Below are 18,769 nucleotides of genomic sequence, written 5' to 3' on the forward strand. Positions count from 1 at the left end.
CATGGTAGTTTACTTGAAACACACATCCAGCGAACCACAGGTAATTACTTTCCAAGGGGAGTTTTTCAAAGCCTTGTGCACAAACCAAATTTCCTTATGAGACTGCTGCCTGAGTTGGTGTCAAAAGCCTCACAAAACCCAAGCTGCTTTCTATGATTCTGTCTGTATTAGGCCACTTGCTCTGTCAGAAATTTCATTGACTTAAGACAAACCACCTCAACACAGCCTTTTCAATGCTTTCTCTCACTTCACTATTTTCTAGAAACCTGCCAGGCTCATTATGTGACTGTTTGCTTTCCAGTCCTCCTGGAGAGGCATGATCTTGCCAGAAACCCATCGTCTCTCTGCACAGCCACCCACACTGCTTGTCTCATGAAGGCTGACAGGAAAAGGCACTGAAACACCTCAGCTTTCTCTCCTTCACCTCCTCTTTCCCCATTATTTTCATCCCCTTCCCTCCCTCCCTCACGACATGCCTCGCCACACCAGCCCCTCACACCTCCGCCGGCCATCTTGATTTGACCCTAGCGCCCCGCGGGACAGCCCGTCACGGCAAGCCCCGCCTCCCTCCCGGCACCTGACCGGGCCGGGCCTGTCAGTCAATCCGGGCTCCTCCGCGGGGGTGTGAGAGGCGGAGCCCAGGCGGCAATCGCAGCCAATCGGCGTGCGAGGTGCGGCGGCTCTGCGGCCAATCGGCTGCCTGCTTCTTCGGGGGTGCGGTGGTCGCTGTTCCTGCGCCCCGCCGTGAACTGCTGGCACAGGCTGTCGCCGCCGTCGCTGCCTGAGGTGTCGCGGTAGCCTCAGCAGCCTGGCCCTGCCCCGGTGTCACTGAGGATGAGCCCCTGCGCTGCCCAGCGCCCGTCCCACCCTGCCCGCCCGAGTCCATTCATCTAGCGACTGGTGAGGGGCGGGCCGCGACCTGCTGATGTGTCCGGAGGGGGAGCCGGGCCTGCGGGAGGGGCAGTGACACGGCTGACCCTGCCGGAGGGGACGGGACGGTGGCGGCGGGGGGCTGTAGGAATGGGGAGAACCCCAGGCGGGAGAGCCAGGGAGGGTGAAGGGTAGTTGGCCACGTAGGATGGGAGGGAACCGGCTTCGAGGCGGAAGAGAAGTGCCTCGGTCGCTTGTTAAGTCTCTTCTGTCGCTCGTTGCTTCCCGGCTACGTGGACTTGTGTAGTGTGAGCCAAAAGAGCCACCTTGCCTCCTGCCTGGCCCTCGCCTGTGGGTGGCTTTTTGAAACACTTCGGACCTTTCCCCCCTTGACGCTGGCAGCAGCCTCTGCCAGGTTTCCTTAGTTGGAGGTTCCCGAGAAGGCCGTCGTGTTTCTGGCCTTCTTGGTGATACTTGTCTGTGGTTTTTGGTAGCAGCTCACAGTGTTGCTGGCTTTGAGCAGCAGCATAAGCACCAGAGAGCTGAAAACTCGTAGTTAGCTTAAAAGGATATTTCCGTGCTGTCTTCTTAGGGGCCAGCCACCTGATCTCTGAAATCCAGACCTTTATTTTGCTGACGTGGTCAGTGTAGTTGTCTGTCTTCGTGGAAACTGACCACAATTTGTAGTTTACAAAAGAATAATAATCACCCAACAACATCTGATGTGGGTACTCTTTAATAATACTGTACCAGAAGTTCAGAGTTTATCCAGAAAAGTCAGCTTTTCCTAACGTTTGATGTATTTATCTGATACAGTTTTAAGTGTGGTGAAATTCTAGAACACATTTGTGTTTCATTGCTCTTGACTTATCTTCAGGTTATCTGTTTAAATAAAAAAAATCTAGAGCAAGGTCCCAGTGTATTGTGGAAATGCCTATAATTACACTCACTGTACTTTTTTCTATGCCACTTTCTGTATGTTTTAATTTTTTCATCAGTGTTAAGCTTTTTAAGTAGTTTTAACTGTTTCTAGGTAAGCCATGCACAGTATTTCACAGTTTACTGTTTATGTGCTATGATTCCTGACTAATAGATCTGCTCTGACGTGTTGTAGCTGAATTTAGCTACCAATGGTACTTTGGTGGTTTTTTTTTTTTTTGACAGGCGTGTCTGCCTTTAATTGGTAGTGCTTGTTAGCACTATTAGGAGCACATGGATTAGAGTTGCTGGATCACTGAATGTCTCATCCTGATAAGGATTATGCTGTTACCGCTGTGAAGGCAGAAGTTATAGAAAAGTCTGGAGAGAACCTCTAAAGGTCACTTGTGCCAGGGGCTGTGCCAAGCAGTGTCAGAGAGGCCCTGGCCTAGTGAATGAAGGGGCTTGGATCTGCCATGGCCCGGGGGACATAGCAGGCATGGTGGAATGTGGTGTTTTTTAAAGCAGGTTGGGTTTCCTCCATAGCTTTACTTCTAGGCAGGCCACATTTATTTAAAACTTGAACAGATTGCTTGCTGTCTAGCCCACTTTGAGAGCCTCGTTAGCATTCAATTTATCATTTGAAAGTGCTTCCTGACATATAATGTTAATCTCTTAAGAAAATTGAACAAATGACTACTTATCCCTCTGTCACGGGTAACGTGGACTAGAGTTTTGATTTTTCTTGTTTATGTAACAGCTGCCTTATTCAAAGGCTCTGGGTGGTCTGTAGAAAACACAGCTGAAGGATAAAATAGATCCAATTTGCTCAGCCTGTACTCAGCGTTTTGTTTTGTAAACCTTCTGAATCCTGGTTGCTCTTTCCAAAGTTTTCTTCTACTTACATACTTCTCTTGGTGTCTGAACTAGAGGCAGCACTCTACTTGATCTTTTGTATATTGAGAAGAGCAGAATCCTTGCTTTCTGTTCCTTGTATTGTAATACTCCTGTAATATGGTTGAGAAGAAGCTAATTTTTTTTAAAAGACTCTATGTGGGAATTTCTGACTGCCAAACCTATGTGGGAATTTTGGACTGCTGGGATAGCTTAGATTTACCCTTTTTTCCTTATATATTCAATCACTTTTCCCCTCATAAAATATATCGTGTATTCAAATAATATTGTTCAAGGGGTTAAAAAGTCTAGATTTAAACCCAGTCTTCAAAAAATGTGCAGGAAGGCTCTAAACAGTTTAAACTGTCTGTGGCTATGTAATCTGAGTAGAAGTTTGTAGTCTAGCTGTTTTTTAAAGCCTTGGACAATGTGCTGCTTATAGCTGAAGGGTGTGTTTGCTGTTATTTATCTAGGAATTCATCTATGTTTCCTTGAGGATATGTTGCTTAATGCCAGGCCTATGTTTATTATATTGCTACCCAGCTTCAATTTGCTAGTCGCTTTTGTCAGACTCTGAACTACTACTTTAACATGAGTTAGTGAAGTTTGCCTTTAGGTAAGACTGCAGTCAACAGAAAGTCTTGGAAAACCAGTAATGTGATAGGAAATTCACATGGCTTTACTTCTGTAAGCTTTAGATTTGGTAGTTGTTTTTTTTTGTTTTTTGTTATTAGCTTAGTAATCAAGTAGTCTGTGTGGTTAAGTTTGTTTTGGGTACAAATATTTTCAGGATTTCCATGCTGTTACGGTTACAGGTCTTTTGTGATGTTATGAAACAAGTATGAATGGACCAACGTGGAGAATATTATTAAATGTCAGTGTGCTTGTTTAAAAAACAATCCCCCCTCCGCTCCACCCTGGAAGTCTAAGAACTCGTAGTACCCTTATAAGGATGGACTTAACCTTCCTGGAGTGTATGATACTGCCAGTCATATCTGTCTTCATTTAGCGACTAACTGTCGAAAGGAAGAGGAAATGAATTTTGAACCTTCTGAACAGCCGTACTATTTATACTATTTCTTTTTTTAAAGTAGGGGTATTAGGATTAACAAGGAAAACTGTAGGCTGCTTCTATATGGAAAATAGAAACAATTATTTAGTTATGTTTTAGGAGACCCAAATACTAGGTAGTTTTTCACCAAGTACATCCTAGATGCAACTGGTATTTAGAAAAAAATCAGGACCACTTTAAAAAATAATAAATAAAAAACAATGGGAAAACAGCGAAGGGAATGAGGTTATGCCAATTTAAAGATCAAATAAGGTTTTGAGAAATATTTTCTTAGGAAAGCGGCCTAAAGCTGGGTTTCAAGGCCATGTCACTAATTTGACAATTGAGTTACTTTAGTGCAGTGCACATGGAAGATGCAAAAGTAGCAATCTGTCTTCAAGTGTCACTGAATTCTAACTATCTGAATCTCTTGGTTTTCTCTTCCAGTTCCATGTGAGACCACAACAGCAGCTACTAGCCACTGCCTTGGTACTGGTATCCACATCCATGTTAGACAGATCTTGCTATATCTAATACTGAGTATTCGAGGCATCACAAAAACTTGTGCTGAATATGCTCTGCCTTCACTGGGTTTGTCTTCTGAAAGACAGTGACTAAGAGACAGATATGTAGCAGGGGATCCTAAAGCTGCCTTGGTATCATCTCTTTCTTCTGGCTTAATTTTTGTGAAATTTCACGTTACCAAAATAGAATTGATTATATATATTTTTACCTATTCTGGGAAGTGTCCTGGATAACAAAAATAGGTAAACAGAAGCCTTGGACTTGAAGACCACAAACCCATCAGAAGTCCCTTGTAAGCAGCTTTGATATGCAGAGAGATTTCTGGAGCTCCTCAGTGGGAAGCTTGAACAGAATCTCAAGACTTCACATCTGTGATCTGCCCTCTGCTGTTTGCAGGAAATGAAATCTATCATCATCCTCCTTAGTCATTAAACTATTTGTTAGCTTAGTCTTACAGATGTGTAGAATACTAGTTAATTTCATACTTAAGAGGTATGACAGCTATGATTTTGGACTTTTTAGGCAAAGATTTGGCACTTTTTTTGCTATTTGTAGTGACTTCTTGAAAGTAACAGACTTCTCCACAGTAGGTGGAGAGCTTCTTTTTCAGCTGTAGGAGTCCTGACTCCATAAAGTCGGATGACACATCTGACACACTCCTCCTTGCTCTGACAGCTGTTGTGTGGTGGTGCTTTGCCCTCTCTGAGGGGAAGAGCTGGGTGAAAGGGCTCTACCTACTCGCTTCCAGGAGGCAAGATACCACAAACACTCTCTTGGTACTTAAGAATTGCTTCCAAGTTGGTTGCGATCTTTTAAATTTCTCTAGCTGTGAACATGTATAATAAGTAGCTCGTGTCTCCAAGGGAAAAATTAGAAACCCACTTGCTACTGAAATAAAACATCTTTGGGATGCTCTGAATACTGCTCCAATTCCTTCATTTTTTGCGACATTTTCCTATCATGAAAATGTTGATTAGGGTCAGTTTTTAAAAAGAACTTGAATTCCAAATGATACCTATTGTTTCATACAAATGTTTAAAATATGATAATCTTATTTAGCTGTTTGTCTTTCACTAATTACAGCATTAGGAAGACACTGGTATTATAACATGAATATGATTAGCACTGAGAAGCCTACAGAAGTATCTGCAAATAAAAGCAGAGATGTGTAATCATAAGGTCACTGTATTCTAGACACTTAGATTCAAAGTTTAAAAAATGGTGGTGCTGTTCCTATTTTGTGATTATTTTAGGTGCTGATCGTTCAGTTGGGACTCCATATACTAGGAGTAAACATTTGGACAGCAATCACAAGGTTTTCACATAGATGTAATAATTGATTCACAATTTTAAAGTTCTAAGGTTTTACTTAAGGACCTACTTTGTATTTAAAAACAATCAGATCTGATGGTTAACCCTTTTAAGATGTTCTAATAACACAATATTGTGTTACTGGTGTGCCAGTCTTTATTGCAGAGGGGTGAAAACTTGATCTACGGCCTTCTGTCTTGAAATTGGAGGTGTATATATCAATGTACTAACATAGTATCTAGTGTTGTAATGTTTATAGTAAAGGAGGGCTGGGTTAGAATGACTTATAAAGAAATAATTCAGCAGACTCGAATTTCACATAGCTGCAGTAAATGTCACCACAATGAAATTAGTGTGAGGTAGGCAGGGTTGTGGTTCTATATAATAGCAAACTTTTTACTCTTCTAATGTGTGTTTTGTTGTCCACGTTATTTTCATGTTTGGTGAGGCTTGAGCTCAGGTGCTTTAAAGAAGTTTTTTCTGGCCTCACTGTTCCTTTCTTGTAATGGCATAAGTTTCTTTGGAACCAGGATTTACTTGCTTCTGAATCCTTTTCTCATGCGATTCAGTGTCTTAAATAGGTGTGTACTGCACAAGGGAAGGTATGGCATGGGGCACGGCAGGACTGCTTCCTTGGGTGGTGGTGACATTTCATACCAGTTTACTGAACAGATTAGTCAACTTCATTTTATGACTCCCCTATGAGTATTTTTTCTTGGTTCTGTTTATTTTTACTTTTCTTTCTTTGTAGCACTAACAGCAGTGCCTTAAAAATGAGCTATATTTAAGATACACATTACAAGACATATGTAAAATTCATACTTCTTCCACAGCATAATTTTATTGCCTGGTGGCATACTGATGAAACGTGAGAAATTGGTTTGAGGATAATAACACTTCAGATGTTTTTCCTATAGATCTACAAATATATATTTTTTTAAATTATTACTATTTAGAAGAGTGTTTGTTGCACTGGCAATCGGAGTCTGCTGATAGCAGTCACCTGTCATGCTTTGATTCCTTGGAGCAGCAAGTCAGGCTGCGTTCTTGAAACTAGAGCTTTTTTTCCTGGGCTTGCAACAGTGGTTCGCTTTTCTTTATACTCTGAGGCTTTGGAGAAGGAGGAAGGAGAGGAGTCCACACAGATCTATGTTAAACTTCTTGTGTTACTGCTGAAGTTTGTACGTTGGTTGTAAAATGCCCTGTAGAGTGAACTCAAGCTCGCTGTGACAAATGTAAACTAAACGGTTGTGTTCAGTTTTGGTCTCTGAAATATTTCTAAATGTTACTCTTGGGCAGGGATGGGAGACTAAATTGTAATCAATAAGAACTACTTTTTTTTTTTTCATGTGCCTGCTGTTTGAAATTTGTTTGAAGGTAGATACTGAACAACTTTGATTTGTAGATTTCCATTCCAAGTATTTAATCCCTTCTGCCTGAGGTGGAAAAGTAATTGTTGAAGGCTGTGTCATGAGATATTTAAATGAATACACTTGGATTAGAATATTTTTTTTTTTTATTGAAAGTTTAGATTCCATTACTAATGTTTGCTCTAGACTGATTGCTTTCAACTTGATGGCAATCTTGATGATAATTCTTAAAATAGGAGGAGGACTGGGATTTCTCTTTTCTCTTCCGAACAAAGTAATTTTTTCCTTATGTGTCTTTGCATATAGAGACATTGACAAAAACATGGTTATGTGTTCTGTGCCTGACAAGCAATGGAAGCTAAGATCAGCAGGCTGGAGGGGCAAGGAGTGGGATGTGCACATGGTTACAATTATACTGACAGCTGAGCTGGAAAGATAGCAGGTGTTATTTGTTTGCTGATTTGTCCTGTGGATTTGTTAACATATTTACTCTTACTTATTCGCCTTTCATGGTACCACTGTCCAGCTTCTTTTGGAATATTATACTGATTGGTAGAACAATTTTAAGCTACAGTTTGCATAGCAAGCATACACATCAACATGTGATTGAATACTACTTCACTCAGTTTGCAACTTATGCTTGAAAAGATTGAAGTGTGAAGTTTTTGGGGACTGAATAGCAGTTCACATTAAATTATGCAGTGTATCTGTGATGTGTATAGCTCACTTCTGTTTTAGATGGGTTTGTGTGTGATTTTTATACTGCTGTCTGCATTTCTTGTACTGTAACCCATTTAAATGTGACTGCATGCATTTAATAGGTGAGATGAGTGCTTCTGTCAGGCCTTCTTTACTTTTGAGAAAGTGGGTGCCAGAGAAAGTTGGACGGACATACTCTAGATGACCAGATAAGTAGAAATGCCGTATGCCCCAGATGATGTTTTCATGAACCAGAATTTGTATCTTTGCCTCGTTTTCCTTCTTCCTCCCTTACCCTTTCCAACCTAGGCCTTCGTTTCCTCTTGCCTACTTCAGGAGCTTTAGACCTTTGCCTTTCATAAGTGCTTATTCTGTCTGAATTCACGGCCTTGTACGAGTTTTTTTTCTTTTGCTCTGTTACCATCCTTCCTCTCACATTTGGCAGCAGCTCTGGGGATTGTGGGGAGGAGCCTTCATGTTGATTGTGCAGTAGAGGCTTAGCAGGGAGATGGGTAGGCATTCAGGCCAGGGAAGAGAAAGTAAACCAGAAAAAAATCCTTTTTTTCAGTGGCTAAAGTAAACTCTGGTGGTCCTTCCCTCCTTCTGGGTGTGACTGACAAAGCTTCTGTTAGCCAAGATCTACTCAACATTTGTGGGGATTTTTTGGGTGGGTGGTTGGTTTGTGGTTTTTTTTTTTTTCTCCAGCGGTCTTTCAGTTCCGTCCTTCCTTTCTGATCACAAAGTAATGATATAATTACACAGAAAACAATGAGGGTCTTAAGGACCCTAAGGCTGGGAAAGCAGATATCTTTTTTTCTCTTCAGATTATTTTTTTTTTTGATCCAGTTCTCCGTGTAGCCTCAAAGGTTTATGTCAAAGAAAGGAAGGAGGTGCCTTTGGAGATTGGGGTGGGGAGTGGAGTCATGTCTTTTTAAACTGACTAAATCCCTGAGTATAAGCTCAGATGGCGTGGAGCAGGTCAGTAAACCCTTGCCATGTTGCTCCTGTACTTGGAAGTGCTAGTTTGATATGCACTGAAATTGGTACAGGTGCTGGGGAAAAGAATTGTTGTTGACTAATCTGTTCTGGTTTGTTCTCTTTCAGGTCTCCCTTGCAATTATGGAGTTTTAGAAGAATAAGGTAGTGTGGAGGGGGAATCCCCCTCTCCACACTTGAGGTAGTTCACTTTTGGAATTTTCTACGGACAAGAATATTTGTTATATAAGATGGTGAAATAAGACTTCTAAAAAATATATATTTATAAATATTTATTTGGATCAAGTGCCAAATATAGCAGTACAAAAACTTCTAATGGCAGCTCAATAAAACTGGACTTACATCCTTGGAATTACAAGTTTTTTAAGGCACTGTGTTGTGTACTGAATTGGAGTGCCTTGATATACTTAAGGGGTCGTTCCCCTTAAGAAGAGGAGCAGCTTCAAAAGTGAAGATGAATTCTCTCATGCCAGACTGCACTTCAAAGTGTCGATCTCTACAGCATGCTTTGGATGTTATTTCTGTGGTAACCAGAGGAAGTGAAGGCCAGATCAAGGCCTTTCTCTCTTCTTACTGCTACAATGCTGCAACTATAAAGGATGCCTTTGGTAGAAACGTTATACATCTTGCTTCATCTTGTGGCAAAAAAGGTGTGCTAGACTGGTTGGCTGAGACCAAAGGAGTAGATCTCTTGGCAAAAGACAAAGAGTCTGGATGGACAGCTTTGCACAGAAGTATATTCTATGGATACATTGATTGTGTTTTGTCATTACTGAAGGTGAGTGATTTAGAACTGTAGTTTTCCTTGGTGTCTACAATTTTTAGAGTTGTATTCATTATGTAAAAGTGGGCTTTTAACCTCCGTGAAAGCCTCTTGAGGGTTGTCCTAATACTGCATTTAGATCACAGTGCATTGATTTACTTGAAAGTTGCCTCTGTTCATAAAAGATCTCTGCCTTTCCCCATGAAGAAATCAGCACTGAGTAAGGATCCATGATTAATTGTGGACTTCCCTGAAGACTGGTTTGTGTGGATGGTATCAGGGTCAGGATCTTAAAAGTGGAGAATGGTCAGACTAAAGATACTCTAAAAATAGACTCTTCAATACTTACACCAATTAGTGTTTTCAGAGAACATAAAATAAAAGCTTAAATGGAGTTCTAATTGGAAATTAATCTTACATTTGGGAGATAAGCACTTTGAGATACGGAACATTTTATTAATTGAATCCCCATTTAATTCATATTTTAACCAGGGCTTTTGCTCAGTCCCCCTCATTCCTTTCTTGCGACTGCTATTTCTTCCCTACCATTGAGCACGTTGTGTATTTTTTTTGATTGCTTTTCTGTTCCACCTTTCCCAAGTAGAACAAAGGGAAGAGCTACATATGGTTGGGATCTTCAGGGTCCCTTTAACCACGTGAGAAAATTAAATATTTGTGTCTCAGGGTTACTTAAATGTAAACCTTTCATGGTTGGAACTCATTTTCCATTTTGAGTTCAGCTTTTTTAAATTGCAGTGACTAGCTATTTGTAAGCATTAAACTCTGCTTTCAACAAGCAGTTTAAGCAAAATGGTTGTGGATCTAGCACACTGTAATTCTTGACGGCCTGGTAACTGTTAAATATGTATTTCATGTGCTGTACTCTTACTTAGTGAGGAGGTTTTCATTAAACTTCACAAAAGTAGGTGTTTGTGTGAGAATTGTATATGATTCTGTTTTCTAGAAAACTGGAAACTGTGTATGTGATGTATGAAAAAGTTTTCAGTTCTCTAGTGTATTTGTGTGTATCTTTTGATGTTTGCTTACAGGAGGCCTATACAGGTTTCCCCACAAGTATTTTACTTTTCTATCAGTTGCAAAAATGAGTGAGGTTTTTCTGATATTCCTCTAAGAAGCAGAATGAAACAGCTCATGGAGTATGCTCTGTCACCCAGTTCCTTAACTGAAGCCTCGCTGCTGTACTGCATTGTAGGAAGTTATTATAGCAACAACAGGAAGGGATTATAGAATAGAATTACGAAATAGCTCAGCTAGAAACATATCTCTGAAGATTGTCTAGTCCAACCCCCGTGCTCAAGCAAGGTCAGCTAGAGCAGGTTGCCCAGGATTGTCCAGTTGGGTTTTGAATGTCTCCAGGGATGGAGACTCAGACATGTCCGTTCCAATGTTTTAATACTAGTCCAGTAAAAATGGTTTTTAGGTTTAAACAGAATTTTTTGTATTTCAATTTGTGCCCATTGCTGCTTTTCCTGCCACTGGATATCACTGGGATCCCCACCCCCTGTTTCCAGTCAGGTATTTATTATACAAATTGATGGGACGTCCTTCCCCACCCACCCTGAACCTTCTCTAGGCTAAGCGTCACAGCTCTCTCAGCCTTGTCTTCTGTGTAAAATGCCTCAGTCATTATTTTCATGGTCTTTTACTGGACTTGCTCCTGTACGTCCATGTCTGTCTTGTACTGGGGAGTCCAGACCTGAACCCTGCACTTCAGCTGTGGCTTGCCAGTGCTGAGTAATGCCTACTGGCAACACTCCCTCATGCAGCCCTGGATGCTTTCACCATTCTTAGCTGCGAGGACACACTGCTGGCTTGTGGTCAACTGGTTTGTCCACCAGGAGCCCCAGGTCCTTTTCTGCCAAGCTGCTTTCCAGCCAGTTGGCCTCCAGCTGTATTGGTACAATGGGCTGTTCCTCCCTAGGGCCAGGATTTACGCTTCACTATGTTGGACTTCATGAGGTTCTTCTCAGTACATTGTTCCAGCCTCAAGATCCCTCTGAATGGCAGCACAACCCTCTGGCTTATCAGCCACTCCTCCTGGACTTGTGTCATCATCAGCCTTGCCGAGGGTGCACTTTATTCTGTCATCCAGGTCATTAGTGGAGATTTTAAACAGTACTGGCCCCAGTATCAACCCGTGGGGTACTCAACTAGTATGGATGACAGACTTCTGTTGCAGGCTGGAGGCAGTCATGACTTATTCTCAGACTTTATCTAACAACAAGTTTTGCTGCTCAGCAATTGCAGTTTGTTATTACAAATTCAGATAATGTGTTACTACAAATTCAGATCAAGAAGCCTCTGTTCTGCTTGTGAATGATCTGTGCAGCTGCCAAAGAGAAGAATATCCAGCTACCCATTAAATGATAGAAATAGGTTGGTCTTTCTGTCATATAGTGAATTAATACCAGCACTGTTGCTAGTAGGGTTGCCTTTACAATTTGCAGAATGTGTGTTGTTCTTCTGGCTAGTGTTTTTCCAAATAAAGTTACAGGTTAAAATCCCTGCTGCAGATGTGGCTAGCTGTCCTTCGGTCATGCTTGAATGGATTGTGGTCCCTTGATTTTTGTGTTTCATGTGTTTACTTCTTAAGTGTGAAATTCTGTAAGTTTTTCTTTTATATTAGGCGTGAGCTGTAGTACATAGGTACAGCCATATTATCCATTAGGTTCTGCTTGGGGACATCTGCAGTTCTTCCCTTCAGTGGTCTGATTGATGACACTTGACTTCCTTAAAACCGATGCTGGTGTAGCAGCACTTTTTTGTATTGAGAAAATGGTATTTACATAGAACATCTACTTCTCTCAAAGTTCTAACACAATGAATAACCAGTTCATGTTTTATGCTTCTGAAGCTTCCTTGCTATCGTCTTGTGTGGCTGTTCGTATCCTCTTGCCCTTTTTCAGCAACTCTGAATCACTGTTCCCTGCTTGTTTTCAAAGCCATAGTAGGGTTTTTTGATCTTCTCAGTTTTCCATTTTGTCAAAACTGATTCTGTAAACATGCTGGTGTAAGAAAATGTTTTCTTCAAAGCTGGTAAATGCATTTTTGGTAAATACTTGCCCTTCCTAGATGGCAGTGCTTTATCTTCAACTGTATTTCTTTTGTGTTTCCCTGATTACATTTTATTGCTCAATTCCAGTTGATAGGTCAACATGATGTATATGTAGTTGAACAGAATGGCACTGTTTTTTTTTTTTTTCATATCTGCTTACAATTTACTTGAAAGAATATTAAGGTTTTCTTTTATCAAAATTAAACTTAAATTAAAGATTTGTTGATCTTCTTAAACATTTACTTGTCATACTTAAAGCTGCAAAGTTTAATTTTGTTTGTCTCCCCCTCCCCTTCCCTCCCCTCCCCTCCCCTCTCTTTCAGCATGGCGTTAGTCTGTATGTTCAGGATAAAGAAGGCTTATCAGCCCTGGATCTTGTGATGAAGGATAGGCCAATCCATGTGGTCTTCAAGAAAACCGGTAGGAAATCAAGTAGTTTAAGTTGTATTTTACAGGGAAATATGTTTCAACAGGGCATAAATGTATGTACCACTGTGGACAATATTTTCTGTTTCTAATTAAGACTGTATAAGTTATGAGATACCTCAAGCTAGTGGTAGTGGAGCCACTAATATTATAAGACAGCAGGTGCAGAATCCGTATAAGGTGGTAGGCATAGGATGCACGTATGTAGCAAAAATAAAGGAATAATGGCTGACTTAGAAGTAAAAAAAAAAAAAGTGTGGGTGATGTAATAGGTAACCCAAAGAGGTTGTGGAGACTACAACCTTGGAGATATTCAAAACCTGAGAGAACATGGTCCTGGGCAGCCTGCTCTGACTGACCTTGCTTAAACAGAGTTGTTGGACTTGATGATCAACAGAGGTGCCTTTCAACCGCAACTATTGTGTGATTTTTATTTTTTTCCCCCTCTTTTATCTCAATTCAGTTTATCAGAGAGACTTCAGTATCTTTGAATTTGATACAGTACTTCACATCACTTCTGTGTCTTTTGTGAAAAGGGAGGGAATATGTTCTTGAATCTTCAAAGTATTTTTAGGCAAGGCAGCTTGATATAAGCTATTTACAGTCACTCTAAATCCAATTTCTCCAAATTGGAAATGAGTATGTAAAAATAACTCTGAGCACACAAGTTTTTCTTTGACAGGGGGTAGTTTTTGCAGTGGCTTCCATTTATTTTTACACTGGTTTATGCTTTTTGAGAGGGGGTAGTTTTTGCAGTGGCTTTTATTTATTCTTACGCTGGTTTATGCTTTTCTATCCCCCTTCATTCCCCTTTTCTCCATGTCCCCAAGTTCAGTCTTGTTGTACAGAAAAATGTGTTCTTTTCAACTTGTTTCCAGTAAATTTAAGTATTTTTGGTGACACAAATCCTGAGTTTGGCCTATTTTTAATTTTATCTTGTAAAATATCTTAAAATTGTTTAATCTTTCAAGTAGTAGCTCAACGTGATCAAATATACATCAATTTCAGTTTCTTACTCATCAGAAAATGGTGGTCAGATATCATTGTAACTGAATGATTATTTAAAAAATATAAAAAGGTAGTTTTTGGTCCCACCTCTGATCCGAAAGTGTTTATGGTTTTCATGCATGACAGGATAACCTTTTTTTGGGGAAGGCTTTTTACTAAATCGAAGCAAAGCATGTACAATCTAAGGTAGTAGTAGAGTCTTCTGAAAACATAACAAATAAATTTGCTGGTGAGGAATGCTTGCATGTTCTGCAGCTGGAAAATATGTATAAGTAATGTTGATCATCTGTACACTGATGTTAAACATTTTGTCGTAGCACCTTCCTTCTCCTAAGAATAAAACTTTTAAAAGTTCAATTTTAGGTAAAAATCAGCTTTCCCCTTCAAATTTTAAGTAGAAACAGCAGGAGTTGATTTTCAAAGTCATTATGTATGAGACTTGTAAATTTCCAAGCTGCAGAGAGAATTTTTTTTTCATTGCAGATCCCACTGAGGTCTACACCTGGGGAAACAATATAAATTTTACTTTGGGTCATGGTGGTCAACAGGGTAAACATCATCCTGAATTGGTGGACCTTTTTCCTCGGAATGGCGTGTATATCAAACAGGTATTCTGCAAGTATTTACGTAGGCACGTTTCTTGGTGAACTTGGAGGGGTGTGTATGGGGGAACAACTATTGAAGATGTTACCAAGTTTTGAAAATTTGAAAGAAAAAAAAAGTTGGGTCGGCGGGTTTTTTGTTGTGTTTGGTTTTGTTTCCCCTCTCTTCTTCTTTCTTCCCAGTTATTTCTGAGCAAGCAGTTCAGAGCAGCTAAGGAGTACTAGAGTTAGGCTTGCTGTATTATGTTCTTGCTGCTTCCCCCCTCCCTGATCACCCTCAGTTAAATCATGGTTCTCTATTTTGGTGGAGAAAATGTTTTTTGATGTTATTTACCTTGGATATATGGCTTGTATATCATTAAATAAATTCAGAAGCATGATACTTCTGTAATTGTGTTGAGTTTCTGACCTCCTGTGCAACTCCTATAGAGAACTGAAGTGTGACAGTGAATCTGATACATGTTGAATTAAAATTCTTCTTGTGTTGAAAGCAGCATGCGCTGTTTAGCGCTCTTCCTGTAACAGTAGTTTTGTTTGTAGTAACTTCTTGGGACTTCAGTTTAAGACAGTTTGAAAGTTTAAAGTACAACTTGAACAAGCATTCAGGGCAGACAATCAGTGCCGCAGTCATAATGTGTTTCCTTCATCTCTTCTGAGGCAGTATTGTTGCCCTTAAAACTCAATCTTTTGAGCTTCTGCTAGCCTGTAGGCTATCTTATGTTAATAAACATGAACTGTAGGTCTCTTCAAGTAGGTTAAGGCAGTACATAATAAATTTAAAGTAAAAATTTTGTGTGCCCTGTGGCTTGATTTGGCAGTCCTGTGCTTTAATACTAGTATCTTACTCGTATTTACACAAATGGATCTTTATTAAAGCTGAACTTCTTCACAAAGTAGTTCTGGCAGATGTTTTCAGGTTACCAAGAAAATTAATTTGTCCTATACCACCTTCTCCCTACCACTTTTTTGCCCTTTTCCTTTCAGGTGGTACTCTGCAAATTCCACTCTGTATTCCTTTCCCACAAAGGTCAAGTGTATACATGTGGACATGGACAAGGAGGACGCTTGGGTCATGGTGATGAACAAACATGCCTGGTATGCTATCTTATGCTATCTCACGTAGTCTACATTTATTTCAAACAGCAGGTCTAAAAAGTGAATTAGGGTTTCTGTGAGACTACTTTCAAAATCAGTTTACTGTTGATTTCAAACAAACCCCCTTCCTCCCTACCAAATAACAGAAAGAAACCCTCTCCAGTACTACTAGTGAAGTGGCAGGGAGTAGAAGAATGCGCATTTACATGTATTTTAATTTTAGGTAGCTAGGTGGTGCAGCCAAACTTCTGTGTTATGGCTAAGTTGTTTTAAAGGCTAGCTGATGCCAGATAAGTGGAAGCAAATGGTTTTTGTCTGGGCTGGCTTCTGAAAGAGGTTTGCGATACCGTCTGATGAGTGTCAAGGCTGGCACAAAGGAAACAGCAGTACTGTGGAGCTGTAGTGGCACGACAAGTGATGGTAGGGTTGCTTCTTACTAGACTTGCACAGATATTAAGTGAAAACTTACCTATCACTTTCATTTGAACAGTACACTGTTGCAATATGCAAACACAAAATTTGAGAAGACTAAGATACGATGACAATACAATTCTTAGACTGCAGTATCTTATCCTGTGCGCGCTATCTGATAGTGTGCATTTAGTTTGCAGCATAATAATTTTTTGAAATTTCTGTTATCAAGTATCTGGTAGAACTTGATATTATGTTGCTGGATGTTATAGTGAAGACTAGATCTCAATTTCTAATGCTTTTTAAAAAAAAATGCAGTTCCATGACATCAGAATTTTTTGCAAATTGCTGTTTTGAAATTGGGATGTTACCCAGTTGAATAATGGAGAACTTGCATTAGAATGCATGAAGAGTCAAAGATACAGAACTGCTTCCTTATTCTCTGGAATTTTCCTAGGGTTATTCTGTATTTTGGAGGAAGGGAGAAGTCTTTATTACTCATGGTAATTTAAAAAGAAAAACAAAAGAAGTAATAGTTGATATTTGTCCATCTGTTCTGAAGATACAGTTTCCAGCCTAATTTCGGAGCAGGTAGTTTAAAAATCATTTCCCCTGATAGCACAGGATGCATTTCAAATGAAAGCAGTTTATCTTATTGCATTGGATGTGGTAATTATATTAATGAGTGTATTATATGTTCAAATGCATTTTCGTCTGTAGTTCAGTATTTTGTCATGACTTTCTGTTGGTGTAACTTTAGTTTCACAGATGGCCACTGGTCAATATCAAACTTTTTCTTTTTTCCCCCTTGTTCAGGTTCCAAGACTTGTGGAAGGCTTAGCTGGCCATCAGTGCTCCCAGATAGCTGCAGCTAAGGATCATACAGTTGTTTTAACAGAAGATGGATATGTTTACACATTTGGCTTAAATACTTTCCATCAATTGGGTATTCTTCCTCCTCCTGCTAATTGCACTGTTCCTAGACAGGTAAAAATAACATCAGGCAAAGCTTAGTTGTCTGTTGGTTTTTGTTTGGTTTTTTTTTATTTTAATATTTTAAACTTTTTCAGAACAACGAAGTTGAATGTGAGTTTAGGTGAGATCTTGATTCTGTGTTAGCGTACATCTCAATCTTAAATACTTAACTACGTGCTGATAAAAATCCTAGTTTGTCACCTGAACTGTACTAAAGTTTGTAGTGCTAAGTGTGATACAAATTACAATTGCCAAACCCCTTTTCTTCCCCAAGCATTCTGTAGCTGAAATGATGTAAAAGTAATAGGTATGTATTACTTGAGATTCATGGTCTTTACTCCTTTTGAATCACTGGATGATAGATCCCAGGGTTGATGTTTGTGTCCTTTGCTGGAAGCACTGTTGATTCTTGGAGTAATAATGCTTTGGGAAGAATAGCAACAGGGAAGAGAGTGTATGAGCGTCACCAACCTGACTATATTTCTATGCTCAATGTATAACTTTTTCTAATATTTTAAGTAAATAAGAATTACATTACCTTTTATTGAAAGGAAGCTTCATCTAGAGTAGAACAACGTTGCACCACCAGTGTTAAAAAAGTAGGAAAGAATAATTGGCCAGGGTGCAACAGCATAGTGCTTTGGGGTATGATAGGATGCTCTTCAATAGTGTAATATATCCACAGTATTTGCTTTGATCTTTATCATCTTGATTTGAAGTGTGGAGTTAGTAGTATAGTGTTCTGCAGTGTGTTTAGGGCGTTAGAAGCTGAAACATTTTAGCTGATACTTTTGCAGCACCTGAGTTTTCCTTGGCTGTCTTATATGTGACCTGTGCAGTCTTGTTCAACATCTTGCATATAAAGACAGCCTAAGGAGATTTGATTCTAGTTCTGATTAGGTAATCCAAAAAATTTACTACTTTGTCACTAGCGCAATAGTGCCCCACTTGACAAACTTCTGAAATAATGCTTAGTTATGAGACTGTATGTGGATGGATACCAATGCTTCATTCTTAATCACTTTAGGAGTTAAATGTTGTCAGAAGTTTGTACATGTGAAATTCACCTGTTGCTGCTCAATATTAAGATGTACTTTGGATTTGTGCTTAGGTTCAGGCAAAAAACCTGAAAGGTAGAATGGTGATTGGAGTGGCGGCAGGCAGATTCCATACAGTGCTATGGACTAAGGAAGCAGTGTATACCATGGGGCTGAATGGCGGCCAACTAGGTAAGGTAGAAGCGTTCTGAAAGTAAACCCCAGCCATTAAAAGATGTTATTCATGTTGTTTGTACTAAAGCTGTCATCTGCTTCTCGCAACAGAAGCCTGGTTAGAGCTTTCTCTTTTCTCTTTTTTTTTCTGTGTTTTTTTTTTTTTTCTAAAGCAGTCTGATGACATCATCCCTTCACACTTCTTTTGAAGAATATTTTTCATTACTGCCAGTCACTTTAACATTTTGAGATGATGGGAGCTAGTCAGAGTTAGCTTTGTTATTTGAACTCCTTATAATTCGGTTGCCTTCCATTTATCTTATGTGGTCCTGCTACTGAAGACTTTTAGGAGACAGAATGTTGCTGTTTGTGTGGCACATAACCCCAAGGCATGCTTGTCTCCTTCCAGCAGTCTGGCCCCTAATAAATTATAAACTAGCATTCATCTCTCCTGCCTATGTCCTTCTTTCACCACGCACTATAAACATGCTACTGATAACTTTTTCCTAACTTTTAAACTGAAATGCTTGCCCATATCTAGAGTCTTTTTCAACCAACACCATTACCA

The 18,769-nt window shown here is 39.8% G+C and overlaps 1 protein-coding gene across 3 annotated transcripts in view; it reads left to right on the plus strand.

Moving 5' to 3' along the window:
- The first annotated feature begins 672 nt into the window (after positions 1–672).
- Positions 673–18,769, plus strand: part of IBTK (inhibitor of Bruton tyrosine kinase) — a 62,052-nt gene continuing 43,955 nt past the window's right edge. The window contains exons 1-7 of one of the 3 annotated variants that reach the window (XM_063330104.1): positions 673–900; positions 8,743–9,412; positions 12,797–12,893; positions 14,391–14,515; positions 15,494–15,604; positions 16,832–17,002; positions 18,102–18,219. In XM_063330104.1, the coding sequence (XP_063186174.1) occupies positions 9,089–9,412; positions 12,797–12,893; positions 14,391–14,515; positions 15,494–15,604; positions 16,832–17,002; positions 18,102–18,219 (946 nt within the window). In that variant the 5' untranslated portion in view covers positions 673–900; positions 8,743–9,088. The remainder of the gene's footprint in view (positions 901–8,742; positions 9,413–12,796; positions 12,894–14,390; positions 14,516–15,493; positions 15,605–16,831; positions 17,003–18,101; positions 18,220–18,769) is intronic. The other 2 variants (XM_063330103.1, XM_063330102.1) reach the window with 2 other exon arrangements.

Source organism: Chroicocephalus ridibundus, chromosome 3 (genome assembly GCF_963924245.1).
Source record: "Chroicocephalus ridibundus chromosome 3, bChrRid1.1, whole genome shotgun sequence".
Taxonomy (NCBI): Eukaryota; Metazoa; Chordata; class Aves; order Charadriiformes; family Laridae; genus Chroicocephalus; species Chroicocephalus ridibundus.